Source organism: Sander lucioperca, unplaced genomic scaffold (genome assembly GCF_008315115.2).
Source record: "Sander lucioperca isolate FBNREF2018 unplaced genomic scaffold, SLUC_FBN_1.2 Unpl_97, whole genome shotgun sequence".
Lineage (NCBI taxonomy): Eukaryota > Metazoa > Chordata > Actinopteri > Perciformes > Percidae > Sander > Sander lucioperca.
In genome coordinates, this window is record NW_023396439.1 from 1 (window position 1) to 12,500 (window position 12,500).

At 42.7% G+C, this 12,500-nt stretch overlaps 1 protein-coding gene and 1 long non-coding RNA gene across 2 annotated transcripts in view; one reads left to right on the forward strand and one right to left on the reverse strand.

The window, feature by feature from the left end:
- Positions 1-2,516: 2,516 nt before the first annotated feature.
- Positions 2,517-12,015, reverse strand: LOC116042423 (chromobox protein homolog 1-like; the record flags this gene model as incomplete). Its single annotated transcript, XM_035998899.1, has 4 exons — positions 11,775-12,015; positions 11,414-11,483; positions 4,953-5,182; positions 2,517-2,694 (listed from the first exon to the last, which is right to left on the reverse strand). Coding segments are annotated over exons 2-4 (426 nt in total), but the record flags the coding sequence as incomplete, so codon positions are not given.
- An 89-nt stretch (positions 12,016-12,104) lies between these two features.
- The window catches only part of LOC116042419, a 1,154-nt gene continuing 758 nt past the window's right edge, over positions 12,105-12,500 (forward strand). The window contains exon 1 of the long non-coding RNA XR_004103221.2: positions 12,105-12,380. This is a non-coding gene — a long non-coding RNA (uncharacterized LOC116042419). The remainder of the gene's footprint in view (positions 12,381-12,500) is intronic.

Sequence of the window (12,500 nt, forward strand, 5' to 3'; positions counted from 1 at the left end):
CCCAAATCCCAGAACAAGTGATTTTTTTCATAATATGGGCACTTTAAAACCAATAGGTAGTAGTGTGGATGTAGCCTAAGTATCATGATAGTAGCATGTTAAATAGTGTTAGGTAACCCCCCCCAGGCTTACAGAAATGGTTTGTTATCAAGTTACCAAATGGCTCAGAATTACATGAAATCAACGTGTTGTTAACGCAGCCCAGTCTCATGGCAGTTCATGAAATGGTCACGTTATTGAATCTATCGATTTGTGTACTGAACACGTTAATGTCGTTATTTCGTGTGGTGACCACAAATTTTAAAGTAATGTATTTTCAATGGGAAACATGATCACAGAACGATTACGGTAGCGAGTATTATCGATGAGGCGAATATACGCGCAGGGAGTTTGGTCGGGGGGGTGGATGGGTCAAACAACACGGGACTTTCACCCCGGAGACCGGGATCGTACCCCGTGTGATGCAGTTCCTTTCCCCGTTCTTCTTTTCCTAACCACAACCGTCCCGTTGTTGTGGCTGGCGTGTGGCATTTCATTTCCCCGTTGTTGCGTGCCACAGAGACCGCGGATCGTGTCCCTGCGCCCAGGGATCTGTTTAGATTTCAAATATAGGCAGTGTTGCGAAAATCGTTGCCAATTGACAATTTTCTTCAAGTTGAGTTGAGAGGCTCCATAAAGTGATGCGACAGCCAGCTAGCGCCTGCTGGGGCCGCTAGCTCGTTGCTCGACCAGTCACGCTCGGGGACCCCGCTGTAAGCTGGAGGTCTCTCAGACCGTCTCGGAAATAAGAGGCTTTTATTTCACCGTTGACAGATCGTTTGTTTAACTATCACAACACATGTCCATCATAAGATTAACGGGAACCTGTGGTTAACTGTTTTTTCGGAATTAAACTCCAAAAGCGTGCCCTGTGTACACACACACGGCCACAGCAGGCAGAGGCGGGGGGGAGAGAGATACCCGTTTCTCTTCCGGAGACTTGTTTAAATTATGACATAGGTTATATTCATTAGATGTTGTATTTAGTTCATACTTCTTTTTGGTGTATTCATGTTCTGATTTATTAGAAGTTGAGTTTCAGCCTGTATGATAAATGAACAGTTGTACATAAAGTGGTAACATGCTGACATGTTATGTAGACTAAAAGAGAGACACCAACCTTTATAATTATAATTGCTAATTTCCATCTGTTGTCCCTGGGCATATACAGTGCACTACAATAATATAGAAATGATGATTCCACATAACACTAATAGGAACACATAGGACACCCCAGTGCATAGGCCTACTTCTTTTTTTAATTTAAACTGACTTAAACTAATACACTAATAATAGTAGGGATCGTGTTCCACTCTTTTGAATAAGGGGTGTTTGAGCTAAACCATAAACAATCAAATTAAAGCTCAATACGTTTTATTTTTCAATATGATTGCAATAGTTGTAACATTGTGAGGTTTTCTCCGGAGATTGTTTAACTATAAAGTGGTTATATTGTTGTGGTTTTTATTTCTAGCTGTTATTTTGGAGTCCTGCAGGTAGCCTCTGTGCTGGGGGTGTTGAGCAATAACAGGAAGAACGCATCGTCTCAAACTGTTAACAGTGTTTTCTGTGCTTGTGAACTTGCGAGTTCATTCTTTCAAGAACAACCAGCAAGAACGTTCTCCCCAAGAACACAAGTCCGTTCTTTGCATTCTTGAGATTGAGAAACAGCCATGATGTCTCTCTCTCTCTCTCTCATGGGTGGGCCAAATTCTCTGGGCGGGCAAAGCAGAGAAAGAGGTAACTTTTCCCCTTATGACCTCATAAAGGGAAGATTCCAGATCGGCCCATCTGAGCTTTCATTTTCTCAAAGGCAGAGCAGGATACCCAGGGCTCGGTTTACACCTATCACCATTTCTAGCCACTGGGGGACCATAGGCAGGCTGGGGGAACTCATATTAATGTTAAAAACCTCATAAAGTGAAATGTTCATGCCATGGGACCTTTAACAACTGGTATCTACCGGACCAAATAGTAATGCGGATTTCGGTGCCTCATTTCGGTGCTACAGAAATGCCAGCCCTGCCCTCTGATGCTCCGAAACGGACGTTAGAGGCAACAGAAGCATCAGTGCATGTGACGCTAGTTAACATCATACACTTGGCAGCAGGTAACGTTAGCCTACCGTGAGCTAGCAGCTGGATTAAACACTGTTAAAATGCTGAGAGCTAATGTTAAACGGTGTGACTGTATTTCTCTGTAGAGGATTCCAACACCGAGACGTAACAGTCCACAGCTGTCGTCGGAAAAACAACACAGACGACCATCAATTAACTGGTGAAATAAGTTATTGTTATAAGTTGACTGTTATTACATTTTTAATAAATCATTTAATTTTGACCATATGGCCTTAGCAATAAACAAGCCGTTCTTAAATGTCGTTTTTTATTTTTTTAAAGTAACGGTTCAGGCACCGGCACCGTTTTAAAAGTATGGTTTTAGCACCGGTATCGGAAAAAACCCAAACGATATCCAACCCTACTCACCTCCTCCTTCTTCCTCTTGCTCCCTCGCTCCTCTGAGTCTCCCGAGGTCTCACTGACACCTTTCCTCTTGCCCTCCTTCTTCTCCTCCTCCTCCTTGTGTTTCTGCATGTACTCGGTGATAAGGTCGGGGCCGTCCAGGTTGTCTTGTGGCTCCCATGTGTTATCCTCACTGGAAAGGTGAGTGCAGACAGAAGAAAATCTCATCAGACTTTATTTTTAGGTTATACATTCTCACTCTAATTGCTAATTTGTATTATTCCTTTTTTCTATTGCCATTTTGTAAGGTTATTTTTGGGTCTGCAACTTAGTGTCAAAATACCAAACCTTCAACTTTGAGGGCTGTAGGATATATTTTGTGGAAAATGTGTGTAGAGATCATGAATGGCTTCGTTCTCTGATCTTCCTGACTACCTGGGAGAGAGAGCCATCTGACCTGCTAAGTTTGAAAGGGAGTTGCTCTTCCTGAGTATCTGTGAGAGGACTATCTGACCTACATGAAAGGGAGCACCGGACCGGGAAGGTAATTGAGCTGATTAAAAAGACTCTCAGATCGGGAGGAGCGGAGAACAAAGTCAACTGTGTAAGATGTATTTTGCAATAACTGAAAGGTAAGATTCAGGTCATAGGGTGAACTTGGCTCTCATCACTCTTAGGTCTGCAGAAAAGATAAGACACACAGATGTTTCAGCAATATGAACATCATAAAACATTTCAATTTGTAGATCCAAGACAGTAACGAACTGTTTGGCCTTGGAGTGGGGAGAGTCGATGTATTTCATCTATGGTGCGACATCGCGGAAGGGGCCAAAAGGAGAAGACCGGACAGCAGAGCCAAGATGACCTGGACTACTGCAACAACACCTCCAAAGACGGGCAAGGAGGATGGGCAAAATGTATAAAGTGTGAGAGTTTGAGATAGCGGGCATCAGATGTCTGACGGGACTCTTGTCTGTTTGCTAGGAGAGAGGAACAGACTTGTCTTGAAGATTACTGATCCGTGTACACGCTTGTAATTGCAATATCATTTCACTAAAGCTTGTTACTTTTGAATCCAGCGAATCCTGAGTTTTAATTCTGATCTACCAGTCAACGGACACTAAAGATTTAAAGGTGTGAGGTGTAGTGACCTTAAGTGGAGTCAGATTACATCTGGCCTTTTTGGGCCAGACTAGAAATGGTAAAACGGTCACATTTTAAACCTTCAGGGCATGATACAATGCCAAAATGTATGCTGTAGATTATTTGCAATTTGTAAATGAACAAGTTAAAATATATATATATATATATATATATATATCACTCACCTAAAGGATTATTAGGAACACCATATTAATACCGTGTTTGACCCTATCCTATCAATATGGGCCAACATTTCTAAAGAATGCTTCCAGCACCTTGTTGAATCAATGACACAAAGAATGAAGGCTGTTCTGAAAGGGACCCCCCCCCACACCATTACACCACCCCCACCACCAGCCTGCCCAGTGGTAACAAGGCAGGACGGATCCATGTTCTCATTCTGTTTACACCAAATTCTGACTCCACCATCTGAATGTCTCAACAGAAATCGAGACTCATCAGACCAGGCAACATTTTTACAGTCTTCAACTGTCCAATTTTGGTGAGCTCGTGCAAACTGTAGCCTCATTTTCCTATTTTTAGTGGAGATGAGTGGTACCCAGTGGGGTCTTCTGCTGGTGTAGCCCATCCCCCTCAAGGTTGTGCGTGTTGTAGCTTCACAAATGCTTTGCTGCATACCTCGGTTGTAACGAGTGGTTATTTGAGTCAAAGTTGATCAGCTGGAATCAGTCGGCCCATTCTCCTCTGACCTCTAGCATCAACAAGGCATTTTGGCCCCCCAGGACTGCAACATACTGGATGTTTTTCCTTTTTCAGACCATTCTTTGTAAACCCTAGAAATGGTTGTGCATGAAAATCCCAGTAACTGAGCAGACTGTGAAATACTCAGACCAGCCCGTCTGGCACCAACAACCATGCCACGCTGAGAGTTGCTTAGATCACCTTTCTTTCCCATTCGGACATTCAGTTTGGAGCTCAGGAGATTGTCTAGACCTGGACCACACCCCTAAATGCATTGAAGCAGCTGCCATGTGATTGGTTGATTAGATCATGTCATTAATGTGAAATTTAACAGGTGTTCCTAATAATCCTTTAGGTGAGTGTATATAGCACTTTTCAAAGTCATCCGCTTTTATTTTGGTGAAAGTAACAAAATGAACGCAAAGTAGTGTAAAGCATTACAATTCAGAGACAGTAATATATAACTAATTACTCTCAAATGACAGTAACTAGTAATCAATAATGTATTACATTTTGGAAGTAACTTGCCCAACACTGTATATATACAGTATATATGACTTTCAGGACCAAGAACACCAAGTATTAATATTATAGACTCATACTTACTCTGAGAACCCCTTCCATTTCAGCAGAAACTCTACTCTTCCCTTCACCACTCTACGGTCCAAAACCTTCTCCACCACATACTCCTCCTCTTCCTCTTCCTCCTCTGCTGCTGCTGCAGGAGGTGCTGCAGGCTGCTCCTCCTCCTCCTCCTCGGCCTTCTTGCTCTTCTTTCCTGCTCCAGTCGCCAGCTTGACGTCTGCCGAGGGCTCCTTTGGTAGACCCAAGGGGAACTAATGGGAGGTGGGAGTGAATTATAGTTCACCATGTTTTACTATATTAAAATGTTCTGTTTGATTGGAGAAAATGCGAGGGCTGATGAGGTGACCAATCCATAGGACTTCAGAGTGTGAAGTATCTCCTGCATTAAAACTGAAATAACTACTAAAATGTAAGCCACAAAAGTCATTAACTGGAGCTACAAGCTACATGCACAGTAGCCTCAATCAACAACAGTTCATTTACCAGAAAATCTCCAGATGTTCCTCTCCTTGCAGAATTCAGTTTGTTTCTGGAAACAACAACAAACTTTGAGCTAGCGAGCTACACGCTGAAAATGGAAAGTTTTGAAAAACGTTTTGATGGTGCAACAAGGCAGGCCTGGTTGGTTCTTTTCTTATATAATTGTAAAGATTTACAAAGAATATGTGTAAAGGTAGACATAGATGAGTAGTCGTGAGCAGGTGTAAACACTCAGGATTTTTATTGTTTACCCCAATTAAAAGGAGAACTCCGGGGAATTTTTACGTTAATCTTGATCGCTATATGTATGTGAGTACTGTCGATACGAGCCGAATCGGTGCTAGCAAGACGGAGCTGCTGCAGCTAATGCCCAGAGTTCACTGAGCTATTCAGATTGTGCGGGACAGGAAGACGAGCACAGAAACAAAATAAAACATCCGGTTACTTTTCAAAATAAAATACACCGTGCTCACGGCGGGTCATATTTTCCTGCACTACACCTTGAAAACACAGCTCAGAGTTGTTTCCCCTCTACTCCTCTGGATGGAAACTAACTGCTGGTGGTTTTGTGGTTCTGTTCATAGGGGGTTGGACGTCGTTTTTTTACGGAGAATGCCGAGGTAAAAACGAGTGCCAGCCATCTTGAATCATCGCTTAGCTTCTCAGCACAAACAGATTTATTCATCCCGAAGGAAATTTTAGAACAACAATTATGTGCATACAAACTACCGCACACATGTACCACCGGGATACATTGCTAGCCGGTAAGGGGACATCCTCAGTGGTATGCGGAAAGCGGGACGAGGGAGTTGGAGCTAGGTGGAAGCTAACGCTAGCCAGCCACCTGTGCCAGGCTTCGCCTGCTACGGAGACCTGCACATCAGCCTGCGGTGTCGCTCCATGCTGTTAAAGTGCCCATATTATGAAAAAAATCACTTTTTCTGGGATTTAGGGTGTTATGTTTTGTCTCTGGTGCTTCCACACACATACAAACTTTGAAAAAAATCCATCCATGCTGTTTAGAGTGAGATACAGTTTCTGAATGTGTCCTGCCTTCAGTCTCTGGGTGACCTGTTCAAAATCGGCACGACTTGTGACGTCACAAGCCGAAACGAGCAGGCTGACCGCAACCATTAGCTCGTTAGCATGCTAACGCTAATGCTAACGCTAGCATGCTACCTCGTTCTCAATAGCAAAGCACTGCTACAACACACACAAGTTCACCATAATCTACAAATGAACTACTTACATGTGCGCCCTCATTTAGAAGTCTCCTAGCTAATCCTGCCTTGTAACTGACTGAAGTTGTAGAAACAGCCTGTCTTTTACTGTCTATGGAGCTAGCTAGCTGACATGATCTACATCTGAGCTACTGGGCATGTGCAGTGCAATCAAAGATAGTTCAGAAGAAGAAGAAGAAAAGAGGTCTCACTCTGTAGCTAAAACAGAGACCAGGTGAAAAGAGGATCTGCAGCAGTGAGAGAGAGCTGTGTAGTACAACAAAAATATGGTGTTTTTTGAAAATTAAACCATGTAAACCTATTCTGGTACAACCTTAAAATACAATTATGAACCTGAAAATGAGCATAATATGGCTGCTTTAACCGGTAAAGGGGTATCTTCAGCGGTGAGACGCGGAGGATGTCCCTAGCTCATACACAGGAGTATGAGCTAGGTGGAAAGCTAACGCCAGCCGGCCACCTGTCCCATCAATCCTGCTTGCAAGTGTCTCTTTGGACAACAAACTGGACTACATCCAACTTCAACGAAACTCCCAACGCGAGTTGAGAGACTGCTGTGTTTTTGTTGTTGTGGAAACATGGCTGAACAACAGTGCTGCTCTGTCACCGGGTAAGACTAGCTAGCTAGTGGAGGTGGGCTTTGTTAACATGGACTGGTGCAGAAATGAGATGCTTGTATCCAACTAACTGCTAACCGCTGGTGGAGTTTGTGACTGTTAGATGAAACCATTCTACATTCCACGCAAATGTACGGCTGTGTTTATACTCGGCGTGACGAAATTCAAACTGTAAATATACTCGAATTAAGGCGAAAATGAAGCTAACTAGCCGCTACCTGTACACATAGGGTTGGAGGGACAGTCGCAGCTAACGAAACCCCTAATGTTCACAAAAAATCATTAAATTGAAATCGGACACCATTGTTAGCTTTATAAGACCTTGGAGTAGATGTTATGTAAGTGGCGTGACGAAATTCAAACTGTACATATACGAAAGTTATGCCGAAAGTGTAGCAACAATCTTTTCCAATAGGATTAAATGGGACACAGCCTAGTTTGCAGCTCCGGAGCTCCGCGGAGCCCCGAGCCCCAGTAGTCCAGTAGCCGAGAACCGGTGACTTTCACTGGGTATGGAGGTTGCTGCTTTCTTGTCAGACTGTGTGGAGCTCTTAAAGTCCGACACATCTTACCAAATTTGCAATTATCCATCAATTTTCGTAAAACAGCGCATATTTGAGCTTTATATAGTTGATTTCTCGCTTAAAAAAGTATCAGAAGTGAATTTAATAACGAAATAGCCCAACAAACAATGTATAACTTTGTAGTGTCTGAAATATGAGACCTGCTGTCTCGTCTCCAATGTGTTTTACAGCCTACCAAGCGCTAATGCTAGTATGTGTTAGCTGAACTTTACGGAGCATATAATGTGTTTCGTATGTCGTTTGTATATAATGTTGTTTTTATATATCTGAATTGTGTAACCACTTGAGCCACGGTGAAACGTTGTTTCGTGTATATGGTTGAAATGACAATAAAACACAGATGAATTGAGTTGACCGTCTCTCGTCTCTGTCTGTCTGTCTGTCTGTCTGTCTGTCTGTCTGTCAGCGGTAGGCGTGGCTTGGGAGTGGACTCAGAGCAGCGAAGCAAGTGCATTCTGGGATTTGGTGTCTTTCATCCACATGAGCCAAAAACACATTTCCTGTCTTTTCTCGGCTTATTTATTTTTCACATTTATACTACATAAGTGACCCAATTTAAAGATATATTCAGATTTCCAGCGGTGAAATACCCCTTTAACAGACACAACATGCAATTAAAATGTCTGTGCAACATGAACGGGGCTCTTACCTGACAACAAGATGTGTTTTCATCTCAGACATCCTGCCGCTAGCTCGCCCTGCTAGCTGCTGCTGCTCCAGGAGTGTGTTCCAGGCTTCTGTGGTAATCATCACGCAGCAGTTCCGTGTGTATTTGTAGCTCATCTATTGTGTGTGACATGGATCTGGCGTTGGTGAGTAGGAGTCTTTGCAGTGGCGAACTGTGTGGTAGTTTCCTTAGTTAGCGTTACTGAAGGCTAGCTCTAGCTCCGTAGTTAGCTACGTTACTCCAAGCTTCTTCCCAGTTCCCTTGTGAACACCTCTGCTCTTCACTCTTCACACACTACGCTCCGATCTGCACACTGCTGTTTACCTTTTCCTGCTACAACTGAATTCCCACGGGACTTTAGCGTGAGACAGCTAGCCTTCTGTAACACTGTACAAGGCACAGGCATCATTTGGCCCGTTTCCATATAGTTACATAGTCACTGATATGGTCTCTTGGATTGTTGTCGGCCGTGGGAGGCGAGGAAGGCGGCGAGGGAGCAGAGGGTGCTGGACGGGCCTGCTAGCCCGGCTAAGGAAACTACCACACAGTTCGCCACTGCAAAGACTCCTACTCACCAACACCAGATCGTTCACACACAAAATGGATATATATATATGCTACAAATACACAGGGAACTGCTGCTTGATGATTATTACCGAAGCCTGGCTGAACACACTCACTCATCCCAGACGCAGCTAGCAGCTAACAGGGTAGGTCAATTTAAACAATGTCGGAGTTGAAAACGCATCTTGTTTTTCATGTAAGGGCCCTGTTCATGTTTCACAGACATTTTAATTGTATTTTGTGTCTGTTAAAAGGCACAAAGGCACTCTTTATATGATGACCCCCAAACTGCCGTTTTAGCTCACTGGGAGCTCTGGGCCTTAGCTGCAGCAGCTCCAGTTTGCTAGCACCGATTCGGCTCGGTTTATTTTGCTATCAACAGTACTCACATACGTATAGCGATCAAGATTAACGTAAAAATTGCCCAGCGTTCTCCTTTAAGGCCAATGAGGCAAAATCGTGATATAAAAATAAACAAAGATTAAGGAAAGCAGAAAAAATACTTTCAATAAAATAAACTGACTTGAGAGCCAAAACAATCACATAACACAAACATCCAACTGTTTCCTAACTGACCTTTAAACAAGTCACCACTCTGAGGACATCCAACAGACTACGTCCTCCTCCCTCAGCTTCTCCTCAAGCTCTCTGTCTCACTGCTACTCTATATAGCCTGAAGCCCCGCCCCTAACACTGGAACATACCAACACAACAGTACAATGCAGGGGTGGCTCAGGTGAATAGACAGTAAAGGCTCCATACAGCCAGAATTAATGATGTATCTATGAAGCTAGACATTTACAGAATAGCATTTATATGATCCACATTCACATTAGACAAAGCCACAAGACATCTTGATGGCTAATGAATGTATTACTTAAAATTCATCATGTCACTTCCTGTTACCCCGGAAGTCATTAAAACCCGAGGATCGCGGCAAACTTTCCTTTATAACAAAGAGAGCACATGCTGGTAAGACCAAGATTAAACGTTACCCTCTGTTACCTTTTAAACTCAGTAAATACACGTAGTTAACAGTAGTGATGGGCAAATGAAGCCTTGTGAAGCCTCTGAAGCTTCTTCCTGATTGTATCGCAAAATGATCCGTAGCATCAAAGCATCAAAAACAACACAGTGACATCTTGTGGTCAGTCAGAAATGACAGCGGCTATGAACTCGACACATTCGAACGAAGCTACAACATGAACATAGGAGAGACAGAATGGACACATGCATATGGCATGACATGACTGAACTTGAATTAAATGACATGAACATGACATGACTGAATTAAAAATATAAAGCCTATGTTTGAATATAACATAATATAATAATATAAATTACTGTGATCAGGATTTGTATGTAAGTATGTTTAATTAGGCTAAATATGGATTCAATAAACTGCAGCAACAATTCCATCTTCTACCGCTACGTAGAATTATGTACAGGTGTATGTAAGTAGGCTAATTTCCATTAAAAGGCTAATCAAATAAATTGCAAGCCACACTCATAAACCCTGCGATGTTCCAGTGAATTGTAACGGGCCGTTGGTAAGCACGCAGCGACATGAATCCATGAATCCAGCCAACCCTTCCGGAGTTTCAGTGACGTTCGAAGCTTCGGACGTCATCAGTCACGTGCTTATTTCAATTCGATACAAGCTCCGACACTGCTTCGAACCAGTGTGCTTTGCGGGAGTGATACAAGCTTCGGTGCCTCGGTGTCAAACGTCCCATCACTAGTTAACAGAAGACATGTGTTGCCTGGTTATTATAAACTGTCATGTTTGTGTAGAAGTAAATGGTCTATTCACCTGAATGGTCTTAAACAATCAGAATGCTGTATTGATAGTTGTAGCTATAGCATATAAATCACCGCAGTATTAGATGTTAAATGTGAACACAAGAAAGCTACGGGATTACTGTGAGGAATTTGATGATTGACTAGGTTAACAGATGATTTGACAACAGTGTGTGGTAATTAAAAAAATTATAATAAAGATATAGCCTACAGGCAACCTTTATACTCAGTATTTGAGAGATATGTTTAACATTACACCATTTTATATCTAACTGGGATGTTTTGGGACTGATTGTGGCAGGATTGCTGCAGACGAAGTAATGTTACACGGTGATACACTGGTAAGAGCTAATGACGTTTAGCCATGTATGCAGCTCATTTAAATAGCTCACTTTACCGTGTGTCAAACACAAACGCACGCGCACACACACACACACACACACACACACACACACACAGTAATTATACACAGTGGTACTGCTAGACTTTCTAAAGTAAAAACATGAATGTAAAAGAGAGGCAGACTGACCGTCAGGTGGAGATCCATCCTGGCTGCTTCAAAACAGTCTGACTCAGTCTCCACAGAGATCTAGGAGAGACTGATACACACACACACACACACACACACACACACACACACACACACACACACACAGAGAGCTTCATGTAAACATGGTTTATTTCTCAGCTGTAGGATTTAACTAAGTACTTTCCTCAATTAGTAACGTAGGTAAAGTAGTGTACTTTACTTGAGTATCTCCATGTTCTGCTCCTGTCTACTTGTACTCCACTACATATCACAGGTTAATATCGTCCTTCTTACTCCAGTAACGTTACATTAGTCTGACAGCTTTAGTTACTTTACAGCTTTAGTTACTTCCATCCCCTACCTGTATCTCCAGATGTAGTAGTTAGTGTGGTAGAAGTACTTTACTGCAGTAAAGGCTCTGAGTACACTCCCACCACTGTTAATTTACTCGGACTGAAAACTAACAGCAGACCATTAACAACAGCCGTTAGTGACGTTAGCTTAATAACGTGCCCGTTAGCTTACTAACGTCGCCGTTAACTCTCATGTTTTCAGCCGTTAGAGTTCCACATTCTCAACTGTTAGCGACATGAAAACACCGTCTGAACGTTAACCAACATCTCAAACACTCTGACCGAGTCGCAGTGAACCGTTAAATGGGAATATACAGTGTTAAATGTCAAAGACATATGGTGTGTCTCAAATCGCGCACTTCTGTACTTATACTAGCTATTTGAGTACACTCAATCTTTCACTTGTCGAAGTGTGGTAAATGCAGTGCACTACAAGTACCCGGATGGTGCACTCATAACGGTCAAAAAGTTGAGTGTGGATCGATGGACACTTTCCACCCTCAACGGTCGCCATCTTGGCTACGTAGCGGAAGGGGCGGAGCTAACAAAAGGTGAAAAACTTTCGATAATGGCGGCCGAATATGCGACAGCGAGACCCACGGAGTATTACAAATGTAAATTGAACATTAGTCTTTTGCTATACTTGTATAACATATAAGCCACCTGTTTATGTATATTTGGTTAATTTTGGAGTCGGTGATGATTTTTGTACCGCGAATTATAACGTTAATTTG